The sequence below is a fragment of the Nicotiana attenuata genome, unplaced genomic scaffold (assembly GCF_001879085.1).
Source record: "Nicotiana attenuata strain UT unplaced genomic scaffold, NIATTr2, whole genome shotgun sequence".
Taxonomy (NCBI): domain Eukaryota; kingdom Viridiplantae; phylum Streptophyta; class Magnoliopsida; order Solanales; family Solanaceae; genus Nicotiana; species Nicotiana attenuata.
Window position 1 is genome coordinate 269,894 of NW_017670781.1, and position 20,498 is coordinate 290,391.

General features: G+C 40.8%; 1 protein-coding gene across 1 annotated transcript; it reads right to left on the reverse strand.

Annotated features, from left to right (window-relative positions):
• Positions 1-2,933: 2,933 nt before the first annotated feature.
• Positions 2,934-9,300, reverse strand: LOC109243271 (vacuolar-sorting receptor 1-like). The gene is made up of 12 exons (XM_019410179.1): positions 8,664-9,300; positions 7,325-8,017; positions 6,378-6,466; positions 6,213-6,282; positions 6,046-6,129; positions 5,516-5,592; positions 5,325-5,406; positions 5,128-5,210; positions 4,837-4,903; positions 4,402-4,530; positions 4,045-4,151; positions 2,934-3,359 (listed from the first exon to the last, which is right to left on the reverse strand). The coding sequence occupies exons 1-12, from the start codon at positions 8,956-8,958 to the stop codon at positions 3,264-3,266; spliced, it is 1,872 nt and encodes a 623-aa protein (XP_019265724.1). The 5' UTR covers positions 8,959-9,300; the 3' UTR covers positions 2,934-3,263.
• Positions 9,301-20,498: the final 11,198 nt, after the last annotated feature.

Here is a 20,498-nt window from a genome sequence, read left to right on the forward strand (position 1 = left end):
CCTCGATACGAGGTGGCACTATCGGTTTATTCTTGGTCGATCGAGAAGATGAGGGAGTTTTTTCCTTTTGAGGAACAGACTTAGAAGTTTTAGCCATCAGTAAGCGAAAGATCCGAGAAGATGAAAAATGTTGTTAGAAAAGAGAAGGGAGAGCTCAAGGAGATTGAAAAAAGGATAATGAGACTTTGAAAACAATATGGGAATAAAGTTTGTAAGCTTATGGAATATGTCTATTTATAAAAGTCACTTAAGCGTGCTGAGGAAGCCAAAAGGCCGACCGTCAGCCGCCTCCAATTAATGACTTTGGGAATTGCATGAAGAGCAACTTTTCAGTCACTTCAACCGCTTATGTCATGATATTGGCATCAGGACCAAGGCATCGGAAATTAATTTGTCAAAAATTATTAAGGACAGCCTACAAGTCAAGTTCGAGCAAACACTCACTCGACTACCAAGCTCGAGGGCTACCGAGTTCGAGAAAATTCTCATTCGGGGACTATCTATAAAGCCTAAGGGTTATCTTTATTTCGAGTTCGAGCAAACGCTCACTCGACCATTAAGCCCAAGGGCTACCCGAATTCGAGCAAATTCTCATTCGGGAACTGTCTATAAAGCCTAAGGGCTATCTCTCTTTCGAGTTCGAGCAAATACTCACTCGACTACCAAGCCCAAAGGCTGCCCGAGTTCGAGAAAATCCTCACTCAGGGACTACTTATGTAGCCTAAGGGATAACTTTATTTCGAGTTCGAGCAAACACTCACTTGACTACTAAGCCTAAGGGCTACCCGAGTTCGAGAAAATATTCTCAATCGGGGACTATCTACAAAGCCTAAAAGAGCTAACTTTATTTCTAATTCAAGACCTTGACATCACTCAACTCGGACTCAGGAGTCCCGGTGTCCCGAGCTCGCATCAAATCAATCTAAGCCTAGCTCGAGGATTAACAAAGAACCTTAAGGGGTATTATATCAGTCGGTTAAAAACCTAAGGGTTTATTATGTTTCGGGTCCAGTATTCAGACTAATTGTTAGAGTTATACACTCGGGTTTTCCACAAACGAAGGCAGAATGGAATTCAACACGAATCGAAGATAAAATAGAGAAATTCTTATATTAACAAAAGATGTTTACAAAGCCCACGAGGGGCCCTCACACAGAAACAAAGGAGCAAAAACAAAAGCCAAGAACCTAATCTACTTTTGGGGGCATATCCTCGAAAGCGACATCTTCGAGAACCTCCTCCTCGGGGAATCCATCTTGATCTTTAGAGAGAATTGTGGCCTGGTGAAAAACTTGGCGAGTATGGGTCTTGTGAGCACAACTATTGTGAAGCCACTTCTTGAGACATTGTGCCGGTGTGGGATGCAAAAGTTAGTAGATGATATTGCCACCTCATTCCATGGAAAGCAAAAGGAATGAAGCGCCATACTAGGTTGAAGTTAAGAGAGATGAGCAGCAGTGTAAAGTTCGCATATCTTCCGATACGGGAAGAATTCGGTGCCCTTCTCTCGTTGTTTCAAGCCAACAATACCAACAACGACTCAGTATAATCCCACTTAGCGGGGAAAAGCTTTGAAAAAGGAAGCCATGACATAACTGATAAAGTTGCTGCCATATGACCTTGTGCTCACAGGTTTGAACCATAAAAATAAGTGATCAGAGAAAGAGATAGAAAAGGGAAAGGGCTAAAAGTTGATGAAGAAGAAGTGTGTGTAGTTTTTGTTCAGCCAAGTAGCCCCTATTTATAGAAGGCCAGTGACGGTTTGGCGGCACAAGAGGCCGACCAATGCTGGCATACATTCACTGCTTTTGGGGAGATGGACCGGCGGTGCATTCAATGTTTTGAGGAAATGGATCGATGGGACGTTTCGATCACTTCAGGCACCTACGTCATGAGCATGACATCATCGCGAGAGGCTCGAGAAAATCGAGGTCATAATCGTTTCTTATCATCTTTTTCTAAGAAACGCGGGGACTATCTGTATACGGTCAAAATCGAGGAGTACGATTTTGAAGTCTTAAGTCAGGCTATAGGCCCGAGTCCGGGAGACTCGGAGTGGGTGTCGTATCCGGCTAAGGGACAACTACCTCGAGGAAGCTGATCGAATGCCTGGCACGGACTGCATCGAGGGCAGCATTGTCTCGAAGTCAATCAAGAAAGAACGGGAATTTCTCAAGGACACGTGGATTTTGGCATTAATTATAGAATAAGTGTTGTACGAAATTGTATAGGTCCGTACTAGGTCGTTATACACCTGTCAATAGAATTCTTTACCTTTATGAGCAAGGTACTATATTGGAATTTTCTCCTCCTATATAAAGGGGACCCCAATCATTTTGTAAAGAACAGATCATTCACTGCAATAGAACATTCTTATTCTTCTCTTGTTTAATGTGCTCAGCAATTATTGTTCAGCTTTATTACCTTACTTTATTGGTCTTAGCTGACCTCGAGGTCCCTGGATAGACGAGCTCGAGGCCCCTCTTGTTCTGATAACATTGATTTGGTTCATTATCTCTTCTTACTTAAGCTCAATACTACTCATATAATCACTAGTATTAGAATATATCACGTATTTTTAAAACCACAAATTATCTTTAATTGTTACTCACATTTTTCGAGATAAACAAAAAAAGTTAATTGAAAATTGTAAAATAAAGGATTGCACCCAATAGCAATAATATAGTTTTACACAGATAGACGACGTATGCAGTAATCAACATACAAAAATACAAAATATATTTTTTATTACTTATTTAGGATGCTTAAAAAATGTATATATCTCTTCTATTAAAGAAAATAAAAATCGTGATTGGGAAGCTAGGTACCATATTAATTTTTTTCATAGTAGGTTAGGGTTCACTCTTAAAGTAATTTTAAGAAGAAAAAAACTATTTCTCTTACTATTGATTGACATGAAGAAACTTGTGTAGTATCTCAAAAGGGGCTACTGTCCCTCATTAGTTAGGAAAGTTCTGTATTTCACTTTATTAGCGGTATCAATACAAAAAGCTCTCTCAGAATATAGATACTGCGCAATTTCCTTATTTCTCAAAAGTAAAACATCATCGCGCAAATCCAATTCAAGGAAAATTTCCCTCCCTATTATTTGGTTTATGTGCATTGTTAGGACATACATGTACATAAATAAGATCTAAACCAGAGAGAAGTGTGCTAGAGGAACTGGGCATAAGCACAAGAGAACCTTAGGCTGACTAAGAAGAGGAAGGAACTGGTCCAGTAGAGACCGCAATGATCTATCATTAGACGTTCCCATGGGAAACATGATTTGCCCCCTCTCCTTGATCCAAAGGCATATATTGTGCCATGATGGTGCGAATCTCTGAGTCCATGTATCTCTGCATATACAAGGTTCCACGATTTAGTTAAAGCAACATCGAACAAGAAAACAGATGTAAAAAACTGTATTGAATCCGCGAGCCATGCATCTCTACATGGCAATGGATTTCATGCTAATTCCAGTAAAGGCAAAAAAACCACTTGAAAAAGAAGAGACAAATATGTCCTAAACATGGTGGTTGGAGAGACATACGGCAGCATAATGAACACTTGTACCTTTATCCGTGACAGAGAATCAGGGAAAGATATTATCCACTCCAAAAGGAGTTTTACTCTAATATCTAATCCAAAAGTTCTAAACTTTCTTGCTTTATCAATATGGAAGGATTTGGTGAAACATCTGATTATTAGAATTTCTTTTACAGGAACTTATGGTAAAGTAGAAGGAACTTGTTGGCTCCCCATAAGCCCATCTATCACTCTATTAAATAAGGATCGAACAACTTCAACAGGTAACTAAAATGCAAAATCCAAAAGTAAAAGCATCCCAGGAGATCTGGCTTCATTTTCCCAGATTGCTTTTTTAACAGCAATAGTTCTGAAGAAATCATTGTCAATTACTATGTCAAACTGGTTATTTAGCATTAGCATAACAATTCAAATGCTTTTAGATTTGTGTTTCCACCAGGTGACGGTTGTGTGTCTTTGGTGAACTGAGATTAAGAACATTGTACAAAGACATACCCGAATCCTGTACTTGTACACAGCATATGCTACAACCGCTGCAACAGCCAAACCCAAGATGATCGTCCAAAGAAGGCCCCAACTGAACTCTGACTTGGAATCTTTGCCTGCAATTTTTCCAACAAACTTAGTCCCAGAGGAGATTGACGGACATGCAGCTTTGAGAAACTGTGGATTAAAGTCTCTAGCATGAGGTTGGTAAAATTCTATTACGTTTAAAGAAGCTAAATCATGCGAATATCCCAACCATCATATTTTAAAAAATTAACTAGCTTCATCAAAGGCAAGGATATAACAAACCCTTATGCCTATCATTACAAGTATACTTTCAACAAGTTGACAACTTCTTCAACTTACTTATACACGTGTCATGTTCATGCATGTACAACAAATTGCTGCCGCAACTGCAATCAAAACTACCCCAAGTGTTCTTGCATTTGCACTCAGGACACTGGCATGCCAGCTTCTCCTTGCATTCATCAATATCTGAAGAAGGGACAAAAGTGAAGAACAACTTTAAGTATTACAAGATTATTGGTAAACAAAGTCGGTACAAATAGAGAGCAACACTGTTCCGACTCCAACCTCTCTGGTATATACAGATCAATGTGTTCCTAAAGACAGGAAGTTAAAAGATATGGTCTCGTAGAAAGAGAAAGTTGCAAATATTTTTGGGGCAATTAAACAGAGTCAGAATCCAAACTCAAGGAAAACAAAGAATTAAATGCTGAAATGCTCTCCAAGGAACAAAATATGTCGAGAACTGATGCATAGTGAACAGGTCCTACATACCTTCACAACTGTTCACTCCATCGCCTTTGAATCCTGGTGGACATTTGCAACCCTTTGTGTGATCATCCTGACAAGACAAGGATAAGACGTATAATGCTTCTGTCAAGAGAAAGTCATTTGAGATAAACGCCTAATGAACCCGACAAACAAAAACATCTCAAATTTTGAATCACTGCTCAAGTAAAAACCAGAAGGAAGGAAGCCGCTTAGGGCATGGCATCAAAGAATGAAAAGAGTTAAGGAGGACAATTCAAAAGGCAACGCTAATCATGCTGGAATACAGCCTCTTACAATGCAAGCAGAATATGCCCTGCCATCTTGAGTCCCCTTCCAACAGCCTCCATTGTTTATTTCACATCGCAATGCTCCAGATGCTGTCAAAATGACAAGCTCTAGAGATTAAGTCTCTGAAGGCAACACGCATGCATCACAACAACGCCAATTGTTGTGTAATAAGATGATGACAATTAATGCACGAAAAAACTCACCTTCGCAGCGAGTATAACCATCACCAACAAATTTTACTCCTTGAACTATGGGGCATTCACATACTCTACCACGGAAAGTATCCTGCACCACAATTTCGCACATGGATCAGAAATTGAACAAGCAGCAAATAAAATTGGAACTCAGTGAAATAATGTTTGTCATATAGCAGTCCATCGACAAGTAACTCTACCCGGCACGCAGTAATGTTAGCAGCCTTGTCCTGCCAGCACCCACCATTCGATTCTAAGCATTCATTTGTTTCTATTTCTGCAAGCAAGTACCAAAAACAACTTTAGAATACTACCTCGTTGAAAGAATGTATAAACTACAGACTAGCTGGCTCTGAAAACCTGTTTCAATGGAATAATCAAAATTTCACCTAGCAATCGTACCTAACACACTTTTTATCTTATCAATAATTAAAAGTTGGAATAAGTCGGATAGGCAAAAGCTAGATCTGCAAAAGTTTATAAAGATAATAATCTATCACTTCTCATACTTTCTTCTTTTTTTGAGAAGGTAAGCACAACTTATATTTTCACCATTCTTTGTTTCAACACCATTGGAGATGCAAAAAAGAACTAAGGAAGATCCCACCAGTGAGAGACATCTCTTTCAGTCTTCTGTCCCATCTTAAAGAAAAGCCACAAGCAGCACGAAGCTGATACCAAATAATTATTAAGTCTTCAAGCTGAAGAAAAAATGATCGAGGAAAATAACCTTCAGTTAAGCAAATTGCAGGCTCTGTTGTCTCCTCAAAACCGGAACAAATCGCCTTGAGGACTGCTCCTTTGTCCAGCTTACCTAAGATGAAGAAAAATACTCCAAAATAAGAATCTTCTTATTTAAGTTGAACACACTTTAACTCTACATCAAACGAGGTATACCTCTGTACTGTCTATTGTTTATAACCAGAGTTGGCAAGATAGTCACATCTCCACGAGCACCCTTGCCTATCTGAAAGAAGCAACGTAAAAAGTGAAAATTAATTCAAATAAGTCAAGGAGGCAATAAAGAAGAGTTGTCCTATCACTTCTGCAGGAGACACACACCTGCGAATCCTGTTCAGCCTTTAGAACAGGGTTGTCAGTATCTGCTTCAGGATCTCCAACACATTTTTCAATCTGTTTGACGTCAAAGCCTACAAAGTCCATTGAGATAAAAAGAAAATTTCAAGATATCATTTCAGATTTCCATAAAGAGCAAGGAGAATCGCTTAAAGCGCAGGAACCACACAACAAGGCACATATTCGTCTAGCCATGTGAAGCAGAAACCTTAGCTCCAGAGAGAAAACATGGAGGACTCTCATTTGGCCCATATTGAACGATTGAACCAACATATAATCTAAAGGCATTAGTATACAAGCGCATAACAAAAACTATCACATGCTATTGGACTAATCATTATCATACGGCTAATTCTTTCAGACTGTTGTCAATTGAGCCATCAATGCGAAAACAAAAGTAGCACACACGAAAGAAGGTAGATTCAACTGCACATATTTTAATTTTCAGCCAAACAAATCCATTTAAGTTCAAGCAGGATATCAAAATATTTTTGGATCCCAAGTTCAACAAAGCTATGATCTTTCGCTGGATCACAAAAATTGGACAATAATGACGACAGCTTCTAGTTCTTAGAGCTCATGAACAAGGATGAGAGACAGGAATACCACAAAAAGTACAGTTACTAATGACCAGCACCGTCACATTATAACAACAACAACCACAAACAACAACAATCCCAATGTAATCCACAAGTGGGGTCTGGGGAGGGTAGTGTGTACGCAAACCTTACCCCTACCTTGCGAAGGTAGAGAGGTTGTTTCCTATAGACCCTCGGCTAAAGAAAAGCAAAAAAACTGGCAGTAGTGAAAAGAAAATACAGTAGTAAACAGCCTTATGGCATCATCAACACCATATGTACAATAGTAAAGGAATGCTGTGCATAAAGTGAAAACATCAGCCAAAATATGAAATCAAAGAAACTCCAACCTACCAAGTGACTTGATTACTTGATCTGCACATTCTTTCGTGTATTTCTTCTCTTTCATGGGGCACCGTATTGCAAAGTCAGTGACATAATCCCACCACAACCAGGGTTTTCCACTTTCATTGGCAACCTTGAAAAAACAAGCCTGCCTTAAGTTTTGCAGAACAACATCCTTTCCATCATAACCTTTACTGAAGTCTTGCTCAGGGTCTGGAGCACAGTATCTTCCATGATTGATGCACTGAGACTTGCATTGCTTGCTCAAAATAAAAGCCTCTGGGCAATACCAAGTTATGTAATGGGGAGTAAACTGTGTATAACCCTTCTGTTCAAGTATCTGGGCAGCCCCTTTGAAGTTTTTGACAAACTCTATCTGGCTTTCACACTTGGGGCCACACTCATCATTACTGTTGGTCCAAAATTCATACTCCACTCGCTCATCAGGATGCGGAAGAGCCTCTCTCCAATCGAGGTTTATGTTAACCATTTCTCCTCTAGAGAGTTCCTTCTTGATGCTATCCCCAAGGGATTTGCTAATTAAAGCCGATGGAATAGTTATATTTTGCAAATAATCTGCCTGTGCATCCTCTTCCTCAGGCGTGTCCATGGTAATTAAAGGTTCAACACGGTCATCGGCAACAAGAATAGCGCCTGCTCCAGCTCTCTGAGCATTCCAAGCCTTCAGTGTGAAATAGCAATCTGCCAGAACAGGAACAAACAAAGAACAACAAAAAAAAAAGTGTTAGATGTACACAATTTAGACAAGCGTCCAGATCATCCATGATGACAACAACTACATACTCATATAAGTTAAGGAAGTGGATATAGTGTCTAAATTTGTCTCAACATGAAACTAGTACGATAAGTTAACAAGTAAAATCAGCCAAATACAGAAAACATGCATAAATAGTACTCCTTCATTGTTTATTACAAGAGCCAATGAATCCATCCTCACAGTTGCATTACATCATTTAGCCCACTTCAAAAGGCATCAGAATCATGTGAACTATATTTCACAGTAGCAGAATTTGTCATGTTTTATTAACAGGGTCTATATCTGATCGAGTAATTCAAGTGGAAAAAGGCTAAAATAATAAGATATATATGAATGCTACTCTTCTTATTATGTGAACAGAAAGCAAAGTTTGTTAACTGAATTAGCAGGAACCCCGTTTAGCAGAATATTAAGACTTAAAACCAAGTGGCATCTTTTATAACGTGGTGTCCGGCCAGCTTGCGCGCACTTGAACTAATTACACAGGGTACCTAATACCTCCACCAAGGCTTAGACATATGGGACTTAACGCCAAGTGGCAATCCAATTCGAAATATTTGAAAAGTTTACCTCCTCTATCAACAAGAAGGAAGACAGGCATGGCACCAGGCTTAGATTTGAAGGAGATATCAAAATCTGCAAAATTCTTACAAGACTTTTGATTAGCTTTTGGGTACATAACAACACCAACCATGGTTCCTCCATATTGTGGGATCCCAAAGTTCCCAATTGCACACTCATACACATCTTTGATTGAGCTTGGTGACGTTACTCTCAAGCTGTTCTTCTCCACCACAAATCTACCCAAACAAGACCCACACAGCACACACAAAATACACACTAAAAACCCTAACTTTCCTTTCATCTTCACTTCCCTCAATCAGATAGAGATAAATAAAGATGACCCAGATCAAGAAAAGTCAAAATTCAACCTTTAACAGCTCCTAAACCTACAAATTTACATGGAAAATCAAATCTTGATGACACCCAGATCATAAATATTAACGATCTAGCAAGTTTTCACCCTTTAGACCCACTGTGAGGTAATTTATTGAGTATTAGGAGAAGAATAAGGGAAAAAGCTTGGGTCTTTGAACAAGTAAAGAGGAGAAAAAACTTCACGAGGAAGAAAAAACAAAAGGGTAAAGACCAAAGACTGGAGACGTGTAAAATGTGCTAAACTGAGGAAAGCTACGTGTATAAACAAAATTATCAGTGATAGAGATATCTGCTTAAGTTTTCAATTTTCATATTTACTTTGTCCTTTTGGGATGTGGATGAAATATTAGTCCTAATATAAGTAGAAGATGTAAACCTTAAGTAATTGCAATTGTATTAATGCTCACGATCATAATAATTCTTAGTTCAATATTGGATCTTTTCATTAACTTGGAGGAAAAAATAGTTATGTCCACAACATTTAACAACTACATTAGTTAGTAGTTTCAGATTGCATCTTTAAATTAGCTTGGAGTGAATATTGCTAAGATATTACTTTAAATTTGGACTAAATAAGTAAATTGTATTAATGCTCACAATCACAATAATTACTAGTTCAAGATCGGATATATTCATTAACTTTGAAGTGAAAAATAGTTGAGTGAGGATACAAAGTAAAGTAAAAATCAACTTAAAGACCAAAGTAGTGTACACAAAAAGAAAGAATCTAGATATAGCGCATACTCCTATAATATATGCACTATGCATATCTGGCCTAACGTTATGAACTAACGGAAGTTTGCCGAGTTTTTTTTTTTCTTTCTCAAACATATACAAACTTGGAAACTCCGATTCGGTGTTGCTGCTTATATCAAACTTAATGTCCTACATCTCTTCAAAAGAATAGATTTAAGTTTATTTTTTTTCAAAAAAGTTTTTATTCAATGAATGGAATATTAACAAAGATGGGTTTTCTTCTTCTTTCTTTCATGATGTAACGACCCGGCCGGTCGTTTCAAGAGTTATAGCCCCGTTTTTTTATTTACTGCTCATTTTGTGCTTTACCATTGTTATATGACTTACCGGGTTAGTCGGTTCGGGTCCGGAGGGATTTCAGAATGAATTGAGACACTTAGTCTCAAGGCTGAAAGCTTAAGTTGAAATGGTTGACCGAATGTTGACTTATGTGTAAACGATACCGGAATGGAATTTTGATGGTTCTGTTAGATCCGTTGGGTGATTTTGGACTTAGGAACGTTTCCAGATTGTGATTTGGAGGTCCGTATTGGATAGGCTTGAAATGGTAAAAATTGAATTTTTGAAAAGTTTGACCGGGAGCGGACTTTTTGAAATCGGGGACATAGTGGAGTTCCGGAAGTTGGAGTAGGTCCGTAGTATCATTTGTGACTTGTGTGCAAAATTTGGGGGTCAATCATACGTGATTTGATAGGTTTCGGCGTCGTTTGTTGAAGTTGAAATTTCTTAGTTTCAATAGGCTTGAATTGGGGGTACGATTCGTGTTTTTGACGTTGTTTGATGTGATTTGAAGGCTCGAGTAATGAGGTGTTAAGGATGCAGGGCCGGATATGTGTGCCCAATGTAGATGGGCTACGTGAGTTGATTCTTGAGGAGGCCCACAGCTCGCGGTATTCCATTCATCCGGGTGCCGCGAAGATGAACCGGGACTTGAGGCAGCATTATTGGTTGAGAAGGATGAAGAAGGATATAGTGAGGTTTGTGGCTCGGTGCCTTAATTGTTAGCAGGTAAAGTATGAGCATCAGAGGCTGGATGGATTGCTTCAGAGGCTTGAACATTTTGGAGTGGAAATGAGAGCGTATCACCATAGATTTTGTAGTCGGGCTCCCACGGACTTCGAGGAAGTTCGATGCTATTTGGGTGATTGTGGATCGGCTGACCAAGTCCACGCACTTCATTCCAGTTGGGACTACTTATTTCTTCAGAGCGGTTGGCTAAGATTTACGTTCGCGAGATTGTTCGCCTTCATGGTGTGCCGGTGCCCATCATTTCAGATCGAGGCACACAATTTACACTGCAGTTTTGGAGGGCCGTGGAGCGAGAGTTGGGCACCCAGGTTGAGTTGAGTACAACATTTCACACTCAGACGGACAGACAGTCCGAGCGCACTGTTTAGATATTGGAGGACATGTTACGCGCTTGTGTCATTGATTTCGGGAGTTCTTGGGATCAGTTTCTGCCGCTCACGGAGTTTGCCTACAACAACAGCTACCAGTCGAGCATTCAGATGGCTTCGTATGAGGCTTTGTATGGGAGACGGTGTCGATCTCCGGTAGGTTGGTTTGAGCTGGGTGAGGCTAGGATATTGGGTACTGACTTAGTTCAGGATTCATTGGACAAGGTTAAATTTATTCGGGATCGGCTTCGCACGGTGCAGTCTAGGCAGAAGAGTTACGCCGATTGGAAGGTTTGTGATGTTGCTTACATGGTTGGGGAGAAGGTTCTGCTTAAGGTTTCACCCATGAAGAGTGTTATGAGGTTCGGAATTGAGCCCTCGGTATATTGGGCCGTTTGAGGTGCTTCAGAGGATTGGAGAGGTGGCTTACAAGCTTGCCTTGCCACCTAGTTTGTCGAGTGTGCATCCAGTATTTCTTTTTCTATGCTCCGGAAGTATGTCGGTGATCCGTCTCATGTTTTGGATTTCAGCACGGTTCAATTGGATGGTGATTTGACTTATATTGTGGAGCCGGTGCCATTCTGGGTTGGCAGGTTAGAAAGTTGAGGTCAAAGGACATAACTTCAATGAAGGTGCAGTGGAGAGGTCAGCCAGTTGAGGAGGCTACTTAGGAGACCGAACGGGAGATGCGGAGCAAATATCCACACCTATTTGGGACTCCAGGTATGTTTCTAGACCCGTTCGAGGACGATTGTTTGTTTAAGAGGGGGAGGATGTAACGACCCGGCCGGTCATTTGGAGAGTTGTAGCCCCGTTCCCCAATTTACTGCTCATTTTGTGTTTTACAGTTGATATATGACTTGCCGGGTTAGTCGGTTTGGTCCGGAGGGTTTACGGAATGAATTGACACACTTAGTCTCAAGGTTGAAAGCTTAAGTTGAAATGGTTGACCGGATGTTGACTTATGTGTAAACGACTCCAGAATGAAGTTTTATGGTTCCATTAACTCCGTTGGGTGATTTTAGACTTAGGAGATTGTAATTTGGAGGTCCGTAGTGGAAATAGGCTTGAAATGGCGAAAATTGAATTTTTGGAAAGTTTGACCGGGAATGGACTTTTTGATATCGGGGTCGGCTTGAAGTTCCGGAAGTTGGAGTAAGTCCGTGATGTCATTTGTGACTTGTGTGCAAAATTTGGGGTCAATCGGACGTGATTTGATAGGTTTCGGCATCATTTTGTTGAAGTTGAAATTTCTTAGTTTCAATAGGACTGAATTGAGGTGTGACTCACGTCTTTGACGTTGTTTGATGTTATTGTAAAGCTCGACTAAGTTCGTATTGTGTTTTAGGACTTGTTGGTATGTTTGGTTGAGGTCCCGGGGGCCTCGGGGTGATTTCAGATGGTTTTCGTATCAAAGTTTGAGTTCGGAAGACTGCAGTAGCTGAAGTCTGCTGGTGTAACCGCACATGCGGAGCTTTGATCGCAGGTGCGAGCTGAGGAGCGCAGATGCGGCCAAGACTAGGGAGGACTGTGGTAGCAGGTGCGAGGCGTTTCCTGCATTTGCGTGGTCATAGGTGCGGCGTGATAGGCGCAGAAGCGAAGGGTGCGCAGTCACATTTATCGCTCACATTACGCGCATGCCATCATGACAGGTCGTGGATCGAAGACTCAATTCGTTTCTTGTCATTACACTCCAAAAAACGAGGGGACTATCTGTATATGGTTAAAATTGGGCCCACCCGATTTTACTGATTTATCGAGACTGGTGTGAAGGATCGAAGATCGATCCCGTAATAGATCTGATCGAGGCACGAGGACAAGGTACCGAGTTCGAAGATTCGGGGTACCTATCAAGATCGAGACCGATACTGATTGAGACCGAATGAGACAAACATCGAGCAAGATCGAAGGTAGCATAATAACAGAAAGGCGAGATATCCGTGACTGGTCGAAGATCGTGGCGGAAATCTCGGAACAGATTAAATCAAGGACGGTTAGTTAGCTAATCATGGGATTTCCTTCTGTAATTAGAGTTATTCCATAGTTAGAATTCCTCTGCTATATAAAGAGGAGTTCCAATCATTTGTAAGGCACTTACATTCTGGCATATCAAAGCAATATAACACTTTTTAGCTTATATTCTCTTGTTCATCAGCTTGCCTTATTTTTACTTGTTCTGGCATCAATCAGATCGAGGGTATTCTTACTCGAGGGTTGGACTCTATTTCAACACTGGTTTGTTTTACTTTGTTGTTAATCTCTATCACTAATCTTCACATTTATCAATTGGTATTAGGTGAAATTACGTGTCCTTAAAACCACATTATAAGTTTAATTGTTATCCAATTTTGAGGGTAAACAGTTTGGCGCCCACCATGGGTCTAAGGATGATAGTGATTGCCTGGTATTAATTCTTGTAACACACACTGCTTTACGCTTGTTCTTATAAGTGTCTTTGATTTTAGGAATCGACATGTCAAACTCTCAAGTAGAACCCACTCACACAGATAACGGCCTTGGTCTTCATGGCGAGAACGAAACATAGCCGCCACGAGAAACGGAGTACCTCCAGTCAACCCCGATGGACCGCCAGCCGTAGACCCAGTCGATGTCACCTCCCTAATTGCCATTAATGGGAATTTGGGTGTCGACCCTAAAAATGGCATCCGCAGAGATGCTCGAGCAACCGATCAGAATGCACAAAGCGTTGAAGAAGGCGGTTTTAGCCTTTGAATGATATTCAAGATGCTGCAGACTTAACAAGCTGCGATAGCACAACTCCAAAATCAGAATCGAGCACCAAGCAAAATTGAGCTCGAATCATCACAAGAAGTTATTCATAGAGCCGAACTTGTACTGAAGCAATCGAACGCTAATGAATCGGGGACTGACCCCCGCCATTATGAAAATGCTCGAGGAGCTCACTAAACGGATTGAATCAGGTGAAAAGAAAATCGAGGCCAATGACAAAAAGGTAGAAACGTACAACTCCCGGATTGACCAAATACCAGGGGCACCCCCATACTAAAGGGTTCTGATTCGAAGAAGTTCGTGCAGAAGTCTTTTCCTCCAAGTGCAGCTCCGAAGCCCATCCCGAAAAAACTCCGCATGCCAGAAATTCCCAAATACAATGGAACCACCGACCCTAATAAAAGGGAACGACTTAGAAGATGATGAGATTGAATCCGTTCTATTGAAAAAGTTTGGAGAAAATTTATCGAAAGGGGCAATGATATGGTACCACAATCTACCGCCCAATTCCATAGATTCCTTCGCCATGCTTGCAGATTCCTTCGTAAAGGCGCACGCTTGAGCAATAAAGGTTGCGACTAGGAAGTCGGACCTCTTCAAAGTGAAACAAAAGGACAACGAAATGTTGAGGGAATTCGTATCTCGGTTCCAGATGGAATGCATGGACCTACCCCCGGTCACAGATGATTGGGTTGTTTAAGCTTTTACTCAAGGTTTGAACGAATGAAGTTCGATAGTATCACGACAACTAAAGCAGAATTTAATTCAATATCCAGGTGTGACCTAGGCCGATTGTTACACCCCATGTTTTCGTACGTGAAAGTACGCCATAAGTAAATTGATGAAAGCTCGAAAATGAGATATTACATCCCGCATTTTTCGTACGTTAAAGTTTCGTCGCAAGTTAATCGACGTAAGTTTGGAAATGAGATTATTTTAAGATTATAAGCATTTTATGCTATTTCAAACAAGTAATGAGTAAATCCGTGAAGGTGAGAGAGTAAGCGAATCGAAGAAAATAAATTTCGTCGAAGTTTGACATTTTGGGATAAAATATGGCCCAAGCTAAAATACCCGGTATTTATGGACTAGTACCATACAAGGTACCACATGGCTATGATAGTAAGGTGTATAATGTATGTTAAAAGTGGGTAGTATTTTAAGTAATTTGAGATAGTTCTTAATTATGTGGGTAATTGGTTAATTATTGGTTAATGAGAGATTAACAAGTTAATCAAGTGATTAGTGGATAATTAATCCAAATATTTGGATAAGTGTTACACCTCCAAACGTGGCAGCCACATGACAATGTATGAAGTGACTCATGTATTATTATAGCAAGGTGTCCTCCTCTAACGGTTTCAAGAGAACGAGCAAAAACTATGTCTCTATCATATACTTCCCCAAGCCTTTCTCTACAAATTGGAAAAACGGAATGAATGAAACAAGGTTAACATTTCTTTAAGCCTTCTGCACGTAAATTGCATAGAAACATTTACTTTAGCAATACAAGCTTACCCCCCCCCCCCCCTTAAAAATTAGAAGATACAGAATCACGTTGCGGAGAGATTGCATACGCGATTTACAATGGTCGGAGCTGTAACGTGAGATTTTGCGATTCTAAGGAAGTACGGTGTAATCTTTCTCAAGAATAGCATATGGATTTTCCCCTACTTCGATCCGCCATTACGTGTTCTCGCAAAAGACGTGTGTAGAGGAATTGTCAAAAAAAATCGGTTCAGGTATATTAAGGCTACCCCTTCTTTCTTTTTGGCATAATCCAAATTATACAAAAGAAACGAGCAAACGCACAATTTTCATAAACGACTCTATTCATAGAAATACTAAGGGTATCTATGTAATTGATTCTCCATGTGACATATATTATATTTTCTGTTCATGGGTCTCAGAATGATACGCAGTTGATAAAGTTTATCCCAAAGGAATGTTGAGATTATTAACATATTTTCATGCATTTTATTCATTTATACATGTATATTGACCCATGACCAGATGGCGTTATATACGCGTATTTATATGGATATATATGTATATGGGATATGGAAAAAGGTTACGGCGTTATATACGCACCACCACCTGATCAGTTGGTATATGTTGATGATTTGCCCACAGTGGCCGAAATAATATGATGGGATGTCCTCAGAGGCTTAATGATGTTATGAACGCATATACCTATGCATGGTAAGACATTTATACACATATGCATGACATTATAAAAATGAAATGATTCACAGAGCTATGCAGACGTACATGTCGAGTCTTTTACTCCATATTTCTTTCATGTTTATTATATACTGATTTTTATTCCTTACATACTCGGTACATTATTTGTACTAACGTCCCTTTTTCCTGGGGACGTTGCGTTCATGCCCGCAGGTCCCGATAGACAGGTCGAGAGCCCTCCAAGTAGGCTATCAGCTCAGCGAAAGATGTTGGTGCGCTCCATTTGCTGGAGTTGCTTGTTGGGAAATAAACTTAGAATTTGCATAGACTATAAGGATTTAAACAAGGCATGCCCTAAAGATTCCTTTCTTTTGCCGAATATCGATCGCATGATCGATGCCACGGCCGATCACGAGATCCTTAGTTTTCTCGATGCCTACTCCGGGTACAATGAAATACAAATGAACCCGGAGGATCAGGAAAAGACTTCGTTCATCACTAAATACGACACCTATTGTTATAACGTAATTCCATTTGGATTAAAAAATGCTGGTGCTACTTATCAACGCCTAGTAAATCGGATGTTTGAAGAATAAATAGGTAAATCAGTGGAGGTTTATATTGATGACATGTTAGTTATGTCCCTGCGAGCAGAGGACCATTTAAAACATTTGCAGGAGACCTTCGACATACTAAGAAAGTACAACATGAAGCTCAACCCGGAGAAATGTGCATTCGGAGGCGGATTGGGCAAGTTCCTCGGCTTTATGGTATCAAATCGGGGGATCGAGACCAACCCCGATAAAATCAAGGCAATTGAAGACATCACAGTCGTTGATAACGTCAAGGCTGTACAAAGGTTAACAGGGCGCATAGCTGCCCTAGGTCGATTTATTTCGAGGTCCTCAGATACGAGCCACGGTTTCTTCTCACTGCTCAAGAAGAAGAGCAATTTCGCATGGACCCCGGCATGTCAACAAGCATTGGAGGAACTGAAGCGATACCTGTTGAGCCCGCCATTGCTTCACACCCCGAAAGTGGACGAGTGACTCTACTAATATTTAGCGATCTCGGAGATAGCGGTAAACGGGGTCTTAGTTCGAGAAGAAAAAGGTACGTAATTCCCTGTTTATTATGTTAGTCTAACTCTAGGAGAGGCCGAAACCCGATACCCACACTTAGAAAAATTAGCGCTCGCTCTGGTAAGCGCCTCTAGGAAATTAAAACCATACTTTAGTGTCACCCATTTTGTGTTGTAACCACCTATCCCCTTCGCAACATTTTGCACAAGCCCGAACTCTCGGGTCGATTGACCAAATGGGCCATCGAGATCAGCGGGTACGATATCGAGTATTAACCCCGAACGACCATCAAGTCTCATATCTTAGCAGATTTCGTGGCCGACTTCACGCCAGCCCTCGTACCCGAGGTCGAAAAGGAACTATTAATAAAATTGGGTACATCATCAGGGGTATGGACCCTCTTCATAGACGGCGCTTCGAACGTGAAGAGGTCCGGGCTAGGCATCATTTTGAAGCCGCCCATAGGTAATACAATTAGACAGTCTATCAAAACTTCAAAGTTAAGTAACAATGAGGCCGAGTATGAGGCCATGATTGCAGGTCTCGAGCTGGCTAAGAGCTTGGGATCAGAGGTCATCGAGGCCAAGTGCAACACTCAACTTTTGGTAAATCAAGTCAACAGAAATTTTGAGGTTCGAGAGGATCGAATGTAGAGGTACTTGGACAAACTACAAGTGTCTCTTTATCGATTTAAAGAATGGACCCTGCAACACATTCCTGGAGAACAAAATAGTGAGGCTGATGCCCTTGCAAATTTAGGGTCGTCGATCGAAGATGACGAACTTAGCTCGGGGACTGTTGTACAGCTTTCGACGTCAGTAATCGAAGAAGGACACGCCGAAATAAACTCCACAAGTGTAGCCTGGGATTGGAGGAATAAGTACATCGAATACTTAAAGAACGGGAAGCTTCCATCGGATCCTAAGGAATCGAGGACTCTACGTACGAAGGCCGCATGGTTCACATTGGCCGAGGATAGAACACTGTATAGGAGAATGTTCGATGGACCGTTAACGATATGTTTGGGACCAGGAGACACCGACTACGTTCTACGGGAAATTTACGAGGGCACTTGCGGAAATCATTCCGGTGCCGAGTCATTAGTTCACAAAGTCATAAGAGCAGTATACTATTGGGCCGATATGAGAAAAGATACAAAAGAGTTTGTTCGAAGATGCGACAAATGCCAAAGGTATGCGCCGATGATTCACCAACCCTGGGAGAAACTCCACTCAGTCTTATCCCCATGGCCATTTATGAAATGTGGAATGGATATCGTCGGCCCTCTACCATCGGCCCCAGGTAAAGCTAAATTCATTTTGTTTATGACTTACTATTTTTCTAAATGGGTTGAAGCACAGGCCTTCGAGAAAGTCAGAGAAAAAGAAGTCATAGACTTCATCTGGGACCACATTATATGCCGATTCGAGATGCCTATCAAGATCGTATGCGATAATGGAAAGCAATTCGTCGGCAGCAAAGTGACAAAGTTTCTCGAAGACCACAAAATAAAAAGGATCCTGTCAACAGCGTATCATCCTAGTGGGCACGGACAGACCGAATCGACAAACAAGACCATCATACAAAATCTAAAGAAAAGATTGAACGATGCTAAAGGAAAATGGAGAGAAATATTGCCCGAGGTCCTTTGGGCATATCAAACAACGTCGAGATCCAGTACGGGGGCAAAACCATTCTCTTTAGTCTATGGTGCCGAAGCTCTGATCCTGGCCGAAGTCGGGGAACCTAGCTTCAGGTTTCGGTATGCAACGAGCCTCGAATTGCTATGAATACGAGCCTCGGATTGCTAGATGAAAGCCGCCCTCATTCAAATGGCAGCAACAATAGCGGATCGAAAGGTATTACAACCGAAGAGCCAACCTTCGACACTTTAAAATCGGGGACTTAGTTCTGAGAAAGATCACCCATAATAATCGAGACCCAAACGAAGGAAAACTTGGCCCGAACTGGGGGGACCGTGTCAGGTCCTCGATATCGTCGCAAAAGGATCCTACAAAATTAGCACGATGGACGGCGAGCAATTACTAAACAATTGGAATGTATCACTCCTCAAACGATATTACTGCTAAGGTACGTCCTTCTCCATTTTCATTTATATTTTATACTAACCAATTGCAGGTGTTCAGTCGAAGACATCGAAGGATTCTTCATCACAAAGTCCTTAGGTCTGAAAGCAGGCGTTGCACTCTTTTTCCCTCAGACCGGTTTTTGTCCCAGTTGGGTTTTTCCGGCGAGGTTTTTAATGAGGCAACCATTGCTCGTGCTAACTTAGAACAATTCAACAGTATCCGAGGCTTCTTTACAATCAACCTCAAATACTGGGGGGGCATCACCCTCGGATGTCAACTTTGTTATAAGGAAGATACTTCGTGCCAACTGGGTCTCGTAGGTAAAATTTTGTAAGGTCCAAACGGTCAAACGAACCGTGCCCATGTAGATTACTCGAGCCCTAAAGGCAAACATGTACGCATGTATAATCTATGGAGAGAAGTATTTTTCCTTTCCAAATATTTCATGCCTTAGAGAAGTTTTTACTTTACATTTCATACTTTTAGTCTATTGTGGAAACAGGCTTAAGGGCCAATCACAACTGAAGCTCAAACAACTTACCCCGTACTCGGGGACTGCCGTCCGAAAAATCGACGTAATCGAATTATTAAAGTCTCGAGATCATAAGACCTTAAAATTTCAACCCTCATTTTTATAGGCCACGCCCACCCAACTTGGGGACTGACACTTCGAACAAGTTCGAAGTATAATCCGGAAACAAGTCCAAGAGGCAAAATCCCAAGTTAAAGGCTACGGCCAAACTAACATGTTTCGGAGACGTCCGAATTCCGTAATAAAATAGGCCTTCAAATATTTTCTTAAAACCGGTTCAGAAAAGGCTTTCCTCGGCAAAATTACAAAGGGTTTCGATCACATCAACCCTCGAAAACCCTAAGGGGTACCGAATTGTTCGAACTCTCGAACCATTTTTTCTGTTTCATACTAAGGCATTACGAAACGAAGGGTTTCGATATCATCAGCCCTCGAAAACAATGGAATATGAATACGGATTTTGCTCATACTAAGGCATAACAAATTTTTATGTGATTAACTTTTTAAGCCAAAAGGGGTAGAAAGCCTTATGTATATTAAAACGATCGTTCTATAAAGGCCACATCGGCCTAATACAAAAGCCTAAGGGCAATCTTTTGCTTTAAGGAATCATCCTCACTTAATAAATACCTAAGGGTTACCCTACTTTAAGTTCGAGTAAGTACTCACTCGAC